This window comes from Diplotaxodon limnothrissa, linkage group LG10, assembly GCF_057381915.1.
Source record: "Diplotaxodon limnothrissa isolate DT_005_m linkage group LG10, D_limnothrissa_male_GT1.1, whole genome shotgun sequence".
Taxonomy (NCBI): Eukaryota; Metazoa; Chordata; class Actinopteri; order Cichliformes; family Cichlidae; genus Diplotaxodon; species Diplotaxodon limnothrissa.
Genome location: NC_140605.1, coordinates 12,054,629 through 12,074,374, shown reverse-complemented (window position 1 = coordinate 12,074,374; position 19,746 = coordinate 12,054,629). Strand labels below are relative to the sequence as shown.

The 19,746-nt window shown below is 41.6% G+C and overlaps 1 protein-coding gene across 2 annotated transcripts in view; it reads right to left on the bottom strand.

Moving 5' to 3' along the window:
* abr (ABR activator of RhoGEF and GTPase) overlaps positions 1-19,746 on the bottom strand; it is a 121,683-nt gene that overhangs the window by 66,495 nt on the left and 35,442 nt on the right. For both annotated transcript variants that reach the window (XM_085364403.1, XM_085364404.1), the window contains exons 2-3: positions 10,568-10,740; positions 873-971 (exon numbers count right to left, since the gene is read on the bottom strand). In XM_085364403.1, the coding sequence (XP_085220529.1) occupies positions 873-971; positions 10,568-10,740 (272 nt within the window). The remainder of the gene's footprint in view (positions 1-872; positions 972-10,567; positions 10,741-19,746) is intronic.

Genomic DNA, 19,746 nt, shown 5'->3' with positions numbered 1-19,746 from the left:
AGAAGTTCAGAATAATGTTATTGTTTCAAATACCCTGAAGACGTGGAATATGATTATGATACATTTCCAGATAAAGAAACATTTCTCTCAGAATGTGAAGAGCCAGTGTATGAAACCTGGCAGCAGGGGGGATCGGACCAGCTTATTAAACTGTCTGATGTTGAAAGAATCCAGTATTTTGAAACACCGGGTTTCCAGGGATGCAGCCAGAGAGTAAGGTGTGACTATTCTGTTTGGAGCAAGTGTATTATTCTGCTGAAAGACATGGGAAAAAAAGACATAAAAACAAACGGCCCCAGTGCCTGTTTTAGACCGCCTCTGAATGACTGAGGAAGTGGAGGAGGAGAGGAACAAACTTTTTATTGGTGGATCTGCGAGATGAGTCGTTGTGTTGTCACCAAGAGCTCAAAGGGAAGGAACTGAGAGCCTGACCAGATTTCAGCAAGTGTTAGTGCAATCATTTGTTCTTACTGACTAATTGAAGCGTGCGTGCGTGCGTGCGTGCGTGCGTGCGTGTGTAGGCGGGGAGGGTCTTGCCCTGGTGAATTTCCACAATAATTGTTGTGCGCATTTGTAGATCTTAATTTAGCATCTATCTGACTATATATTGGCCAAAGTAGAACATGCGGCCGGATCAGCAGGTTGTGAGACATAGCGACTTAGCATGAGGAAGTGTGGTTGGTTAGCGTTGCATTAAAGTGCAGCATCTGTGGTCCTGCTTTAAGTGTGGCCATCGACCACTAATAGTGTTCTGATAGTCTCACAGCTCACACCAATGCCTACAGCAGCAGCAGCACTCCAATGTTCACGTGGTTATATGAGCCTTGTTACATTGTTTCTGTTACTTGTCTGTCTTTGTCTGAGTGTCTCACCAGTAGCAGGGCCTCCAGCTGGTTAATGTAGATCTCCTCGCTGGCCAGGAATCCAGACAGCACCAGTCTCTTCATCTCCAGTCCTTTCTCGATGTCTCCCTGCAGGATAAAACAGACCTGGCTGTAATATGCTTTTATTCGCTTACATACACATATAGAACACATACATTCACCAAAAATCCTGTTATCGAGACTCGTTTCTGACTAACGGCACATGAAAGCACCCTGACTCTATTTCCTGCAATGGTGCCAGTGGAACAGTCACATCAGGTAAACACAAGATTGATACAAACAGTCGTAAGCATAAAAGAATGCGCAACCTATTAGAAATCTTATGAAAACATCTAAGTACCTCATTTCCTCTGTAAAACTATTTGTGATGACTCCAGGCAACTGTTGCATTTTGACGTCAACGTCGGGGAAGTCAACATCCTATTGATGTCTGAGAAACACAGACCAAGGCACACTCATAGTGTACTGTTTACATTTTGTGGGAACTCATAATTAGAGCAAAATTACCAGGTTTCAAAAGAGGGACTTCCAACATGATCACAGAAGACTTCATCTTTCTTCACATTATTCTCACTTTTGGCCGTTCCTTCGTCATAAAGGACTGCCCTGTTCCACATTTTATGATTTGGCCAGTGGGAATCGTATAGTTACTCCTGATACTAATGCAATACACAACAATGGAATAGTGATACAGTGACTCTGTGGTAGATGATACTTGCGTGACAATCAAAATGTCACAATATCTGTGTAGGTGAAGTAAAAATATTTGAAAAGGAATTATGGTTTTGTATACTGGACTGTGGAGTGCACAGGTGTATCAAACAGAAAAATGTTTCAAAGTTTCACTTTCGAATTGCTTTAATTCAGCAGCGTTCGCCAGTAATGATCGGAACACGTACTATGAGAAAGAAGGGGGGGGGGGGGTGTTCATGAGTTTCATATGGTTAGCCAGCAGCATAACAACAGCAGTGGTTTTAGTGACGCCAGACTCGCAAAAGTATGCGACAAGTTTGATTAGCGTATGGACATATGCTCTGTTTTGTATGTTAATTTCATATTCAGCCATCCATCCAGCAATTCTCTTCCACTAAGACAAATTAGGGTAGCCCATGCGGGGGGGGCTGAAGCCTATCCCAGCTAACACAGGGCGAGAGGCAGGGTACACCCTGGACAGGTTGCCAGTCTGTCACTGGACTGTCACAGAGGCAGACAACTGTTCACACTCACACAGAATCATTCATTTAGAAGCAACAATTAAGATAAATCTATTCACTTTAAAAATATGTTTTTTAAAGATATTTTTCTTTACTTTTAAGTTATCTAAGGTATATTGCATTGTATCTTATCTTAATAACCTTTTAGTAGCATATCACCCCATTAGAGCACGTCGCTCTCGCACTGCAGGCTTACTTGTTGTTCCTAGATTATTTAAAAGTAGAATGGGAGGGAGAGCCTTCAGTTTTCAGGCCCCTCTTCTGTGGAACCAGCTTCCAGTTTGAATTTTGGAGACAGACACTATCTCTACTTTCAAGATTAGGCTTAAAACTTTCCTTTTTGCTAAAGCATATAGTCAGGGCTGGATCAGGTGACCCTGAATCCTGCCTTAGTTACGATGCAATAGGTGTAGACTGCTGGGGGACTCCCATGATGCATTGAGTTTTTCCGTTTCAGTCACCTTTCTCACTCAACATGTGTTAATAGACCTCTCTGCTGAATCACACTTGTTATTAATCTCTCGCTTTCTTCCACAGCATGTCCTTCATCCTGTCTTTCTTCTCTCACCCCAACAGGTCACAGCAGATGGCCGCACCTCCATGAACCTGGTTCTTCTGGAGGTTTCTTCCTGTTAAAAGGGAGTTTTTCCTTCCCACTGTCGCCAAAGTGCTTGCTCATAGAGGGGTCATATGATTGTTGGGTTTCTTCTCTGTATGTATTATTGTAGGGTCTACCTTACAATATAAAGCGCCTTGAGGCGACTGTTGTTGTAATTTGGCGCTATATAAATAAAATTGAATTGAATTGTGTTGCATACCTTATCAGTGTAGCTGGTTAGGTATACTGCTGTATTGACATTTTTCCCTTACTGAAGAGATAAATACCGATAAACTCCAGAAATTGGCATTTAAATACGACATGTGTGCCTTAAAGAAGGCCAAAGAACAGCTGTGAGAGCAGAGATTAATTATTAATTCCACCAACTCCTTACAATGATATCAGCACTCCAGGACTGCCCAGATGAGGAAGGAGGCATGACCTCATCATTTAACCCAATCATGGCTGACATGCACATTCCAACACTGATGTTATCCCTAAGGTAGGAAATTATACTGCACATCAAGGTTCAGTATTTACCGTATGTGTTATAGTATATGCCGTTTACACGTGCTGCTTTATTACGAATGCTGAAGACTATAAAGATAACAAACACTTGCGATGTGATGACTGCAAAGGGCCTATTTTGAGGCCTGTCACACATTGGCAGTTTTTCCTCAGCTAACCGTGACAGTGTAAAGTAAATCAGTCCGAGAGGCAGGGATGATTTCTATTGATCATTTTCTGTTGGTTAAATAAACTGTCAGGGAAGTCCTTACTGACACTTACTTGCATTTACGTTAATATGAGAGATTAATGCAGCACGTGGCCAGAAATCTGTTTAGTTTAATCCTCTGAGCCTTTCTCTTTGCTCGTATTCTTTTAAAAGAACCTAAAGCTCAAAACTAAAGCCAGAAATGAGACACACTTGAAACTAAGAGAAAAATCTTTGATGTGATGTGAATTACTGCTGGTCAATATTTATTTTAAACACCGAGAGTGTCTCCAGTCACTGCGTTCTTATTAAAATGATATCTCAGAATAGCTGAGGTCTAAAATATGACATCATAACCTACAAAAGGTGTCCTGTCCTTTTGACTAACCAAAACGTTGCAGAAATATTCAGTTCATTTTTTTAAGTAACAAATAAGTGATAACTCAACGGAAAAAAAAAAAGGACAGGAAAAAGGAATATTTTCCCTCTGCTGTGTACAAAGAGCTACTGTGTGGCGAGAGGGCAAGACGAGGAATCCATGAGGTGATTTTTTTTTTCCCACAGCAACCTGCTCTGTGAGTCACAACTAGGCTTTTCACACAGACAAACACTGCGTGCTTTCCTGCGTTGCCCTTTGCCCTCTGATAAAAGAGCTGATATCTTGAATGGGCAGAGAAAGTTTAAAGTAGCTCTGCTTTTTATCAGTTCATCTGCAGGGAGGAGTACACACAGAGGCGCACAAACACAGAAGTTAGCATGAGAAACAGAAAGCGGCCGGCTTTAAAAAGCAGCAGCACCGTGCACAGACATGCGCTGCAGAGTTACTGCCTCATCGGGCCATGCTGACACACCAATGGCTGTCACTCTCACACTCTTACACACACACACACACACACACACTTTTGCAGCACAGATGGCTCTGAGAAGAAGCACACGTCACGCCACAAACACACCAATACACTGACTGGGATTTTCCATTTTGAAAGGCAGTATTGCAAAAGTGTGTACGCATGTGTATGTTCGTGTGTGTGTTTGTATGTGTGTCTGCGCGCGCTCTTTTTCCTCTGCATCCAGCTCCTCTCCAGCTCATGCCTCACCTTGAACTGCCTATGTGTCGTAGTGATGGGCTCCAGCTCCCCATCTCCATATTCAGACTCCTCCTCCTCCTCCTCCTCCAGAACCCTGTCCAAATAGCACAGCACCTCCTCCTCTTCGTCCTCCATGGTTCTGTCTTTCCTTTCCTTTCTTTCACCTCCTTCTCTCCTCTTTTCTGCCTCCTATCTCCTTCTACGGGGCCTGCCTGGACACATCAGTGTTTTCCCTTTAGATCAAGTCGTCTGGACACCGAAAGACAGAAAGAGAGAGGACCCCGCCTACTCAACCCCACCCCCTTCCTCTGCTGGGCTTCCTGGTGTTTGTGTGTGCTCTATATATGTGTGTGTGTGTGTGTCTGTCTTTGTGTGTGTGTGGCCACTGTTCCACCTCAGTCGATGAGGTCTGCCCTCCCTCTACAGCCGCCCCTCCCCTCCCCACAAATGCTATCCAGCCACTTCCTTGATGGCTACAGTCTCTTTCTGTTAGGGCTACGCTGGGAAAGTCAGTCTTCTCTTGTCCCTTATTTCTTTCTTCCGTTCTCTTCGGGGCAAAAAGCCACTTCCTCATCACACAAACAGTCTCGCTCTCTCACTCTCATCAGCGCACGCTACAGGGTTGATTTCTCTCCCTTTCTTTCTGTCCATTGTCTCTTTATTGATCTGCTGAAAGCCTTGGACGTTGAGCCAGGGCCAGCTAATGTGCTGCAAGCGAGGCTGATTCCAATTACAGGTCACATAGATCGCTGGGCACACAGTTATAGCAGCTTCAAAGGCAAAGCACAGAAATGATACACTAAAAAAAGAAGGAAAAAAAACGTGTGCAGCAAGACAAAGACAGAAAATCAATAACTGTGGTTACTGGAAATAAAATGAAACCAAAAATATAAGTAATCTGCATGCAAACATCCAAGTTTAAGTTGCTGCATATTTATGAATGAATACAATTCACTTCCCATGCCCTTTCACCCCGTTCCTGACCTTGACTTGTCATTTTAGAGGAAGGGACACCCCCAACTGCTCTATGAACCTCCTCCTTAATGTATATTTGTATTTATTTCGAGGTCAAAGCACAATCTGTCCTGATCTTGTCTTCTGAAGGAAAAGTATGATTTTAGAGCGTAATACAAAAAAACAAAAAAAATATTTAAGTTCAGTATTTAACTTTAGTCGTGTTGAACACATGGAGCCGTCAGCCCTCTCACTTTAGCAGATGAAAGGTCTCTGCAAACTCAGCGGAAAGAGAACACGGCTGCACAGCGGTGTGTGATAAGAGCCACAAAATCTTTTAGCAGCAGCAGCATCACAAGTGACTTCTTAACAAGTAAGCTTTCACAGCAGCTCCTCAAATTCATTCAGGTGCTGAAAAGTGTAAATACACAGATGTGAAATAAAAAATGTTTTAAAGATGGCTGCAGACACTCCTGACCTCCACTGTGCATATAAACAATGATTTCAATTTGGATTCATCACTCAAAACGACCTGTTGTTATTGATTTGTTCTTGCGTAATGTGGCATAAATTAAACCATCCTTAATTTCCCTTCCTTAACAACAGCTTGTCGACATCCTCCATTACTTCTGATGAGGCTTCAATAAACAGTAGATGGATCAACTGAAGGACTGCATTCATCTCTCAGGTCCTGTGTCAGGCCTTTGGCACTGCTTGATTTTTTCCTGTTTCTTAAGAACATGACTTTCAGTTACTGTTCCTCTCCTACAAATATAGTTTTAGGTCTGCCACGTCTTCTTTGTTCCGCCGCTTGTCAAGTTTCCTCAATTTTATTTTAGGGACACTGCAAATCACAGTGTGCAAATATGAAAATAACGTTTTAACTAATAGCTCTTTGGGAATTACCTCAGTGGTGCAAAAATACTATTTTGTGTCCATCAAACTATGCTGCCTTTGGCAATTTCACAGATTCAACTAAAGAAATGGGAACAATTGATGTGTTTCTGCCACAGGCTATTAAGTAAAGATACAATTTAAACCTGGCTCTTTGTCACTACTAACTCATTCGGTGAATAAGTGTTGTATTTATGCTTGAATGATTCACAAGTTAAAAAAACCCGTCAAGAAGCAAGCAATGGAGAAAAACATAAGGAAACAAGGATTGCTCAAGAATTTTGCACATCACCATAGAAAAACGAATTAAGTCCTCTGATTATTATTATTATTATTAATAATAATAATAAGCTGATCATAACTCATCACTGAAAAGCTACTTTATACAAAACTTTAACATACAACTGTACACAGAAAACAGCTGAGCTTGTCTACGCTGAGTAATCTCATCCTAGCAGAGACGATGATCAGGGAAGAACTAAAAAGAAAACAACAGTATCTTACTGAGGATCCTCTGTGGCTGAAATCATTAATGTACCAGCACTATGAACAATTCATTTCCTATTTCTTATATTTTAAACACTCAAACCATTTTTCTGTTCTTATCCCAGCTAGCCACTAGATGGAGACACATCTTCATTTACATGAGCTGCCCTAGCTCAGAGTCACTCACAATTAATACAGCTGAATAATTCATCAATCAGCTCCATTGAAGCCTAACAAGACCACTGTTTATTTACAATACTGTGTTCATGCATGGATAGTGCAGTGATATTGCTTGGATCGAATGTAAGACAGAGCAGGCAGACTTCAAAGGGGACGGTAAAGCGAGTGGAAGGTCGAGACAATCCGGCTGTGGTAATTTATACATTAATACAGAAAGAATATACGATCATTTGTGTTCTGTATGAATTTAAAAACAACATATTGATCTAAAGATGTAAAGCAATGCTGTTGTCATTGAGTATTTTGTTTTTCAGTGGATAAAAAGGCTGCTGACATGTGAATGAAATCCTACCAGCTTTTTTTTTTCTCTGTGTCTGTGAGAAGGTCAGTTCAGGTCAGGGTCAACTCGGCTCCCGCTGAGCCTCCGTGGGCTACGCCCCTTCACACAGTCACATTCTTTTAAGTGGGCACCGAGTGACAGTCATCCAAACACACATAGCCAGGAGGCATAAAAGGGGGGGGGAGTGTGACGGGACTACAAGCCCTGAAACATGACGATGAACACATTCAGAAAATATTCTGAATTCTGAAAGCATCAGGAGAGCGTTCACATCAGCTGTTCTGAGCGATTTGTCAGACTTAAGTGTGAAAATCCACTGAAAACACCAAGTGTTTCATATTTCCAGCAGCAGATAATTTGGAAAAAAAAACACAGGAAAGACTGTCACCTACAGCATTCCTGTTCCAAATTATACACTGTAGGTAAACAGGAAAAATTTTCAACAGATTGCTTAGACTTCCCTCACCCCCACCACCTCCGCCAGCTCAGTCGGGGGGGGGGGGGGGAGAGACACTGAGAATTTCTAAGCCAGCCAAGAGACACAATCTCACCAGTGAGTCCTTTGTCTTGGCCAGGGCCTCCTCTTTCCTAGGTGAGGTATGCACAGAATACCTCGCCTAGGAGGATTCTAGAACAGCGGTCCCCAACCGTTTTTGCGCCACGGACCGGTTTATGCCCGACATTATTCTCACGGACCGGCCTTTAATGTGTCGCGGATAAATACAACAAAATAAAACTAGTACCGGTACCGAAAAAAATAAGATTTATTCATAACGCACGTGAAAAGACCCAGGAAAACCGAGTTAACGATAAAAACGATAACAAAATAACGCTGAAAACCGATAAAAACCCTGAAAACTATACATTTCACACCTGAGCCTCAACTCTCACGGCCCGGTACCAAACGACTCACGGACCGGCACCGGTCCAAGGCCCGGGGGTTGGGGACCGCTGGTCTAGAAGGCTTCCTAGATGCCCGACCTGCCTCAACTGGGAAACAGGAATCTCATTTCTGCTGCTTGTATCCAAGACCTCATTCTTTCAGTCACTACTTAGAGATCATGACCACAGGCGAGGGCAGGAACGTAGATTGACCAGTAAATCGACAGCTTCACTTTCATGCTCAGCTCCGTCTTTACTACAGCAGACTGGTACAGTGACCACATCGCAGTGGACACCAGCCCAATCCATCAGTCAATCTCATGTTCCACTCTCCCCTTACTCATGAACAAAACCCCAAGATACTTAAACTCCTCCACCTGGGACAGTAACTTGTCCCAGATCCTTTGCAAACAGTAAATGTGAAATCCTGAGGCCATCACAGAAGAGACCCTCCACCTCTGGCTAGATATTCTGTCTATAAACACCATCAACAGAACTAGTGTTAAAAGACAGCCCTTGGTCAGCTTCCCACCCACCCGGAACTAGTCCACGCATACATTGCAGAGATGTGTCAGCCAGGACGGCCCTACAGCATCTAGAGCCTTCGTGAACTGAGGGAAAATCTGACCCAACCCAAATGCCTGTCTAACTATATCAGTGGCTTCACCGCCGAGTCGTCCCCCTCCTCCCCAGACTCTGCTTCGAGTATAGAATACACTGAAGTGCTGCCAAACAGCACTCCAGTGTATTCCATTTATATTCAAGCTAGCAGACGGTTGCTGTCGTACCCCATCTGGGTCAGTGGTCATTTCCAACTGATGTGAATACACATCCTGAAGTGCGCTTCAGGGAGCTCCTGTGGCAAAATGTACACTGGGTCAATATCTGTGGCTAATATCAGAAAGAGAACTGGCAGCTCACGTCTTAAAGTATAATTGTTTCGGGTGAAACTCCAACCATTAATACCAAGAGAAAAACCTGGCTGAATGGCTGAAAACCTCATATTATCTTACAGTTCAGAATGCAAGAGCCACAAATGAACACTTCATTTAAACTGTGTCCAATATTTTTATATACCCAGTTATGTTTACTGGGTCGTGTGGTGAATGATCTTTTCTTCAACATTTTATTTTTAATATTTATCCAAAACCATGCTAGTCCATTCATTTTCTTCCACGTATTAAATTCAGGGTTGTAGGGCAGCTGGAGCCTACACCATCACCCCTCACAGGTCATCATCCCAGCTGTCACTGGGCAAGAGGCAGGGTACATCCTGGACAAGTCGCCAGTCTGTCACAGAGACAGACAACCATTCATGCTCACATTCACACATATGGCCAGTTTAGCTAACCCATGGATGTGTGTGCAGACACGGGAGCACTAAAAACCTTTGTGCCGTGAGGTAACAGTACTAACCACCACGACATGCCCTAACTGCTCCCTTCTGTCAATAATTTCAATTACTAAAATTGGATGAATTCTCAAATATTACTTCCTAGTTGCACAACAATTGTTCTCCTGTAAAGTTAAATCACTTAATAGACTCCACAATAGGAATTGATCATCTATAAATACCGACATGCAAGGCTTTTATTTTTAATTTGGCAGCCTCCTCTGCACTGTGGAAACCTGTGTTACACACATTCCTGGAGAGATTTTGTGTCATTCTTCTGACAACTGTTTGGTTGCATTAACACTTTCAGTCTTCAGAAACTCTCTCCTCGGATATTCATCAGGATCACCGTTTTCCTGTGCCAGGCTTGCAGTGCTTCATTCTGATACTATATTGTAGCAGTCCTCACCAGGTTTATGTCAGTTATGCTGAACTCTGAACATGAACTGAGCAAATTTCTCTTGGCATTATTAACAAAGATTGTATCGCCAATCCTCTTTACACTCCTTACACTGCAAAGTGCTCTGCAAAGCCAGACTGTGTACCACACTGCTGGGCGAGTCACTTCAGGACAGCTACTGTGGCTCTGGCCAGATTTTTTTACTTGTTTGTGATTTCATCTCAAAATCTAGATAGAAAAGTCGATTATTGATAACTTTGGACTTCCCAGCAACCCTGTGCTGCCAGTTACAGCAGCAAACAACAAGTAAACAACACCAACACCGTAAACAAGTACATTTGATAATCAAATCATGGCTGATCTATTTTAAGTGATTTACACCACATCTACCACCGACCTGTCACTTCCAAATAAGGTGACAGGGTGTAGAGAGGAAATGTGAACCATTGTGTGCAGGTTGCTTCTAAAATAAATAAGTTTGTGTGTGTGTGTGTGTGTGTGTGTGTGTGTGTGTGTGTGTGTGTGTGTGTGGTTCTTACCCCAGCCAGCAGAGGTGTGGGCAACACTGTTTCTCCATCTGGCCCTTGGGGCGCGCAGAGCTGGGGTGACATGGTGGGCGATTCATCTATAAAGGGCAGCGTTTCTGAGCCATCCTGGGACTTGCCGTCCTCTCCTGCGTCCCCCTCGTATCCATCTGTGTTATAGTTAAAGTCTGGAGGACAGGACACAGAAAAAGACAAATATACTGATCAGCAAATCACCCCAAAGAACAAAGCAATCATTCCACTGTTTTCATCACCACTTGGAACAGCCCAACACTTCCTCAATACAGCATTAAGTTCTCCATTCTGCTACATAACCTTGAGTTGAGGGGTTATATGAATAAATGCCAGAAGAAAGCTTTTCCAAAACATGATGTGTGGGTGAAGCTGACCACTGTGTTACCCTATGAATGTAAAAAGTCAACATTCATATTTTATTTGGCAAGATATTGTTATAAAATGTTGTCATAATTACTGTATGAATTCTTAAGTTATGGTGTATTTAGTGCAAGAAACATTAAAGATCATCAGTGATCAAATTATTCAAAGCACTTGCTGAGGTGGTCTGGTACACATCTGACCATATTTAGGTTGTTGTGTATGTACAGTATAACCCTCTTTGTACTGCCATTAAACAGACATTTTGTTGTTTTAATAGATCTTCAACTTTGACTCCCAAAATCTAATGAGTACATTATTGTGTGCAAGTGAGTCTTTGTCCCAGATTTAGACAAATCCACTCAAGATTTCCAGGAAACCCAAAAACAAATTGCCCCTGGCCATGAGTGTCACCAGGGCAGAGACATAAAAAACTATGGTTTACATTTTAAAAGCCAGAGCCAAGTTATTCTCAACCCATATTAGCCATCTAATTATTTTAATTAAGTGTTTTTGCACTGCAGCTTCACTGTTGCCAACACTTGTTTGAAACGCCACAATGACAACGACCTGTGGATCAGGTCAGGAGAGTCGTTTTTCCAACCAGCACGGCAATTTAATAAATACATTTCAAGAGCAATATATAGATTCATCTTATAAATGTAATGAAAAAGAAGAAGAAGAAATATTCAAACAAGCCAAGGTTAATAAATTAAAAAATAAAAACAACTACTATTATAGATGCTAATGCATTTTGGACTAACCATCTGTGATTAGATTATAATTCTATTTTGGTTTGCTAGTTTCATTCTTGTATTTGTGATACTGCAGTCTTATTTCATATTGTGGGAGTATTGAGGTCAAAAACCATGTCCTGTGACAACGCTCGTGTTCAGGCCCGAGTAGCAGTGACAGCTCCAGTAGAAAGAAACGACAATGACACTGAAATGACTCCTGTCCTGCCTTCAAAGGAGCACTGGTCAAGAAAACAGTGGAATAACAAAAAGGAGGAGATATAAAAAGCCAGTGTCAGATCCTGTAGAAGAAAAGAGAGATGTGGACTGTTGCTGTGGATGATAAACTACAAAGTACGACACATATGCAAAACTAAAAGAGAGGCAAGTAATTATCGAGTTACATTTTCCAGGATGTTGTTCTATTTAGCTTTCTGATACAGTGAAGCATCTTTAAGGAACTCGGAATAGGAGGAGGAAGCTTGTAGCTTGTAGCTTGTGAAGCTGTCCCTGTCTGCCTACATATAATGTGCAGTGAGAAGACAACAACATTTGATTATTACTGTGTTCATGTGCTTGAGAGGGCATGTGTGTGTTTGTACCAGTGCGTAAAGGATAGAAAACTCTAACAAGTTTTGGACAAGAACTAATTGAAAAATAAAAGCAGGGATCTATCCCCACTGGGAACACATGCACACTATCACTGGACATGTCAATCAACTCCCAATCCCTCCCCACCCATCTGTTAGCTTGTGTGTGGACCATGGAGAGTCACAGTTACCATATGGGTTGCTTGTAAATGGTGCACGTGGGTCTTTGCTGACTCAGTGAAGCAAGTACTGATTATGCGAAGTGCTGCTAGATGACAAGAGTGCATTATGGTGATTAGTGTGAAGAAGGCAGTTAAAAACACTGATGTAAACTCATTTGTCCAACTCCAACTGTGCTGTGATCGTGCCATAGAAAAGATCGGCTCTTCCAATATGCACCTGTGCATGCATTCGGTTTTCTTTTCTCAGTCTTTCCATCTCTTCTCTCTCTCTGACTCCTCTGAACACCTTCTGGCCTGCTGTCCGGCTCGTTTTCGCTAATCTGCTTAAATTGTGTGAGTGTATGTAAGAAAAAAAATACAGGGAACTCCCAAGACACTTAGCCAGTGCTAAAGCACTCAACAATGTGCAAATCCTCAAATTTCCTCCCAGCTTACGGCTGGTGTTTTGAAGCTTAACTGCGAGTTGGAAGGACGGATGGATAACTCAACAAAAATACTTGAGTCTAGACAAGCACAGAGGTTTCCTCCTCTTTTTAAAAAGAAGTTGCCCGTGACTCACGTCTATTTGCAGAAACATCAACATGCAGAAGTAACCATTCACAAATATATTCCCGGCTGTGCCAAGCAGAGAGCCAGTCGATTAGAGAGAGCAGAGCTGGAGCAGTGGAGACAAAGCACAGCCAGTGGGCTCACAGTCAACTCTGCTCCGTTTGGCTCCGTGCACTTCTGTGCTTACTTACAGTTGCCTGAGCTGACACACATTTGTTTATCTGATAATGGTGAACACGACGTGCGCTAAGCTAATGTGTGCCATTAGAACCAACTGGTGTTTGTGTGAATCACTCAGAGCAATTCACTGTGAGTGGTCAATATTTGTACTCGTTATCTGTGATTAGCCACATTAATGCAGAACACAGAAAGAAAAGAAAAGGCTATTGTGAACACGTCTCTTGCGCTTCGCTGCTGTTGCTTTGCCTTTCACTGATGAGATCAGACCAAGATGCAATACACATAATTGAGGACATTAAGGAAACATAAATAAAGGTTGTGCACAGCCATACGTTAGCAGAAAACACCACGTCAGTGGTGACACTGACCATAAGTTAGCCCTGTGGGGACATGCTGGACACACTGATAACTACTAGAGCACCAGCTGCAATGAGAGCACACAAACCACAAAGCTAATGAGTCACCGCACCACACCTAGTGTTCTCATGCTAGCCATGTATACCTGTATCTTTCATTATTGCAGTGCTGTTACTTTGGTAAAATCTGTCCACATTGAGAAATATAAACACTTGCCAAATTACCTAAAAATACCTTTGTGGTAGATAGAAGTTGTCTCCATGACAACCTTTTGCCAAAATGAACACAGACAAACAAAGTAAAAGACAATGAACTAAACTGAAAAAAGAAGATTTAATCATTACTTCCACATAGGAAGTTCAAATTTACCATTAGACAAACATTCAGTATAAGTCATTTCTACAGTTTACAGAGTTCTTACTCTAAACTGCCAAAGCTACATTTCCATATCTGTACAGAAGACAGACAGACTTTTATCACACCATGATATTTACAGTCGTTGTTTTCTGATTTGAATATTCATATAACTGTTTGTATACTGCAAAGTTCACAATACAGGTCCTTCATCGTAACATGTCTCGCACAGCCAGTGCTGATCACAGTACGTCGTGACTAACGTGGGGGAATTTCTCTGAAAGTTGTAGATTACAGCACAAAGGGAAACAGTGTAAAGCAAAGATAGCACACAGTGTAAATGCAAATAATATTCTGACTTAAATGTAAGTTTAATTTGCCCAGAAGATGATGTCCAAGAATCTGGAGCTGGTGCTGGAAACGCTGCTCACAATGTTTGAATGTGCGCGAATCAGAAGCAGGTCCGCACGTGCACATGATTATCTGCACACACTCTGAAAATCTAACATGTGGGCTACCTCAGTCAGCTAATGCATCCTGATAATCCCCGTGCATGGTAAACAAACACACGAAAAGCAATTTTTCAGTAAAGAGGATTCATCAGCCCTAACCTGTTTTTAACTGCTCAATAGGGAGGTCCCCACACGTGCATGCACCAATATTTTAGAGGATTAAAATGGGGACAAACTCTAAATGTCATGTGATTAAATAGGAGGTAGCTTTGGGGTCAAGGACTGTAGGGGAGAAAGAGCAGAGTTAGAAATCAGCCCAACACACCGCCACACCGCTGCAGAGAACATGTATGTGGGTGTAAACATTTCCACATTTTTACACACAGAGTAAAGAGCACACTCAAATTCTCACCTAACTCGCCATCACTGGAGAAGAGAGAACGAACAGCACACACTGCCTCAAAGAAGAAAGCCATAAGTGTTGCCTGACTAGAGAAAAAAAAATCCCTTTCAGTTAACTTTATCCATGTCGCAGGCTACGTCCTACCTAAAAGACTCGCACCTGAACTCTCACTGATCCTGTCTTCCTCGGCTTCAGTACTTCCTCTTTTTTAAATCGCTCTGATAGCACTCATTCAAATAAAGGCAATGTTGTATTCAAGTACTGCACAGCCACATCCTATGAGGAAGCAACACAGACACAAAGAGCAGTTTCTGTGTGGAAGCCATAAAATGCCCAAAAAGCATCAGCGTGTCTTTGTGGACAATGTCCAGCTGGTCAGCAAAGACTGTCCTGTTATGCTTTATGGACATTGGAATCACTATTGTCAGTGTATGTTCATGAAGTTCAGATGCACTCTGTGCACTGTGCCAAGAACAAATCAAAACTGGATTTCTTGTTCAGGTATTTTAACAATTTGCAGCATGATTGAAAGCAAACTGCCCAAACTTAATTCTAAAGCTTACAAGCGGCTGTAGTGAAGCCAACTGTGGATTAGTAGAGTTTTCATATTTGGAAATTATTCAAATCACCATGTTTCTACAAGCTTCTATGAACGGGGCGAGCATTTGAAGTGATGGAATGGCCTGTGACTGTTTTATAGAACCATCTGAATATGTAATCTGGCTTTTTCCAGTCTAGGAAAAAAAAAAACTTTTAGCCACCTGACTGCTATCAAAGAAAAGGATACATCAAACAATGTCAGACTAATTTGTAAAAGCACATTGTAATCTAAAACGTCCATTAAAAATGAGATATTTTACCATCCAAACACAGCAAAAAGTACATTTTTAGATGATGTAAGCAGCTCTCAAGACAAGCTCAGAGTGCCCAGCTTCAGTTCACTTGAATATTTCCTTTGGATTTCATCACTATCGGATCACTCATATCAGCAGCAGAGACTTGTACTCAACACACAACTTATACAATGTGAGGTGCTTTCCCTTATACAAATTTAAAGGATATACCAAATGACAAGGGTTCAGTGTTTTATAAATGAAAAGGTGACTTGATGAACAAGCCTAGCAAAAGGCTAAGAGCTACACTTATCCGAGAAACCATATTTTATGAAAAAGAGGATTTTAATAAAACCATGCTATTGCTTGCAATGAAGCAGGGGGACGGACCTGAGCCAGAAATTCCACAAACATTCACCCGTTTGATGCTGTTCTGCGCTCCACATAATGCTTATTGAAACCGGTGTAGGCCATGAGGAAACACAGACTCTCTCCTTGTGTCACTCACACCACAGACACATACACAGTTACTCATGTGCTCTGCTGTGTGTTGATTGGGTTAAATCAATGAGGCCTCAGTTAATAAGACATGGCTCCTTTCAAACAGGCACACATGCACAGACACACACAGAGCACTAACTATGGGAGTCTGTGTTAAGGTCTGCAAAGGCCAAGTGTTTAAATCTGCCATCTGCATAACCAACTACCTCAGCAGTTTCAGAGCAAACAACTTTCACATGTGGTGGAAGAAAATCTATTACAGCGAATGCACTGAAAGGAATTCGAAACATTTGGAGAACAGAGCTGTAACACAAATTTGAACGGTAGACTTTTTTAAAGTTATTTGAAATGAAAACTAAAATAACAGAAATAAAAAGGCGCAAATATATCATTTGCTGCTAGAGGAATCAAAATGCAAAATGTGTTGTCATTAAATAGGTCAGGGATTACAGGCAGTGTCTGCTCTCTCCTGCAGCTTGCCATCTTATCACGCTCTTCTTTCTCTCTCATCATTCCCTGGGTCTTCCAAAATAAAAGCTCTGTCTGTTTAAAGGAGGGGTCTTCCTCCTCACTGTCACCAGATGTGAACTCAAAAAGATTGTTGGTGTTTTACCAGACACTGCAGGGTCTTTACCTTAAAACAGAAAGGTTTTGTAAACGGATACAGTATTTTTTAAAAACTATTGTTCCTGCACACGCAAAGAGCCTCTACAAAGAGTCACTGCTGGAGTAAATAGATGGGTATATATGGTTTTAATTCCACACTGGGGAAATTCATTGGTGTGTGTGCGTTTGTGTGTGTCCCTAACCTAATGACCACAGCCCGGTGTCAGCTCACATTGCTGTCACCATTAACCCATCTTGACAGACAGCTCTAAATCCACCTGTCACACTCAATAAGCCATGATCACCATCCACGTTGATGAAAATGCTTTCTGCTGCTGTGGTGGTGTCAGGAGGTGAAACTGAACAGCCTGAGCAACACTAACTGATGGAGAATGCTTTCTGCATAGGTTTAACACTCCTTCACACTAAATACAACCCTCTGCAGGGATGGTATGGATTACACACACACACACACAGACTATAAATGCACTCAAACGAATATCTATTGGGGTAAACACCTCAGCATATTTTCTATTTAACACTTTCTGCCCCCAAAGCAATTCTCTTTTAGTGTTAAGTGTTAAAACTATTATTGCAGATATAAAAAGATGATATAAGAGAGAAATGATTTAAGTGTGCAAAGATTTTAACTGTCAGTAACATATAATCACCTCCTATTTCCCATGTCCTTTTGTTGGTCCCTCACCCTGCACAGAAGGGATTTGTCTCTGAATAAGTTCTTCAGTATAACAGTGAAGCCTGATAGCAGGCGTGATAGCAGCATATTAATATTCTGAGTGTGTATGCCTTGTAACTACACAAGAAGGTGACTCCTTTTGTACAGGTGGAAACATTTTTGTCCACTTTCTATGAAGAAGGCTTTTATACGCTTCTGCTTATTTTGAGCAACATATATTGTTTGAATGGTGGATTTGCATATTAAACATGCCCACATTTTACTTCTCATAGAAGTAAAGGCTCAGGAATTTTTCTCCCTTTGTTCTGTCACAGGAGCCGTCCCTCATAAGGTTAACTCAGGCACACAAAGCACCTGCTTTTCAAATGTGTCGTTACAAGAAGGAGCCAATAAAAAGAAAACTACAGCCACAGAGGGTCACAGACCAGTTAGTGAACACTTACCAGCCTTCAGGGAAAAATTTATATTCTTCGAACAGTTGTGAGTAGTTGCTGGAGGCTGATGACACTTGCTGTGAGCCAGTGATGGATGGCCAAAGACCAGTCATCAGTCACTAGGTAAAAATGTGTATTCCCAAGCCGTTTGGATAGTGGCTGTGGGAGGTTGCTTGCCATTATCATTAGCTATTAAACTTCTCTTTTTCTTTAGAAGAAAAATCGTTTTCTCTGACAACCCAGAAGGCAGAAGATGAAATGATGCTGCAATTCCTCATATTTAACAGAAACCGAACTCCTGGTAGCTGCTATCAACATAGCTACTGTTAATTTTTCTCCAAGTCAACTCAGTGATAGTGACTCAATGTTCACAGATTCATATATGAATATGTATATTTCACATCGGAGAGTTCAACCAATAATCTGTCTTGAAGGAAATCTAAAAATGTAACAATCACAAAATTGAAGAAAGAGGAATCTATGAAGTTGTAACTAAGGTGAATACTGATAAATTGCTGTCAGCTGGTTAAGCCACTGCTCTACTCTAGAGTGGAGGAGGAAACGCTACAGTTCCTACACTCGCTTTCTTTCACATCCTGCCAGCTCTCCCTCTCTCTATGCACAATGTCTCAGAGCCAGGTCTGCCTGTGCACATTTGCACACTAATAAAGTCAGTGGGAAGAAAAGTTGCTGCTTCAGTGTGAGAATGCAATGTGGGAATTGTGCTGCCTACCTCAGCAATTTTGTCTTTAGAGAAGAGGGATTACATCATGCCCTACAGCCAGCTTACACTGTGTGGGCACAGAGAAGCAGCCCTGCAAACTGATTCTGTACAGAGAGCAGTGAAGAAGCACACACACATTTTAAATTTTACAGCACAGATGTGTGTTCCTGAGCCAGGGCCCAATGTAGTAATTTCAAAAAGAGACTGTGTGTATGTGTGTTTGTGTTTTGGGTTGATGGCAAGATATTCCTCTGTGTCTCTAGAGCTTCTCTCAATAGATGTAAGTGAGCTCAGCCATAACAGATCCAATTCTCCAAAGATAAAGGAACGAGAGGAGACAAGGAAAACAAAAAGCCTGCTTCTTGTTCATCTCCTGGACTTCCCGGCCTCATGTAGCCTTGACAGCATGACAGTACATCAGTGGCCTCACAGATGTATGGTCATTTTGTGTGTGTTGACAGTATACATGTGGGCTTTTAATTTCCCCAGTGACACACGTTGATTGATGATGGCACGACAGGGAAGTTTAAAAGTGTTACTCCATGCTACTCCACTTAACGTCAGTAGCAGCGACCTCGCATTATATTTGAAGGAGATACCCAGTGGGAATACGGTATCACTGGAAATCAGTTTCATTCTATGCAAATATGGCAATGAGTCAAAATAATTGATGTAACTGGTCCTAATTTTATTAGCAAAGTTAGCTGACAACAGGCAGCTGTTGAGGCAGATGTGGAGATTCCAATCTATTCTGTTTACTTGAGGACTAAATAGGAATTTTATTTGAGCATGAATTCAGTACCTTGGCAATATTAGCATAATAGTCCTTTACAATCCAGTCTTAACCTTGTGTAAGATGACACTGCTGATCAGTAAGCAGAGTGTAGCTTTTAAAGTAAAGTGTTAAAGAGTCTAAAGACAGCAAAAATATTCTAGTCACATGAGTCAAATAATATCTGTTTCATACAACAGAATGATTATTTTACTTTTTTAGTTTCCAATGACTGAACCTGTCTGAAATACAAGAGGTGTAAATGAGTCATGCAAACCTTCACCATACAGGAAAAACAAAACACTGATAGTGATCCAAATAAACATTTAGATTTGTAACTTCAAATATAATTTTGCAAGCTTGCTCTTTTGCCACTTGGCTAGAAAAATCAGAAAGTATTCTATGAATGCAGACTTATACTGCTACTGTG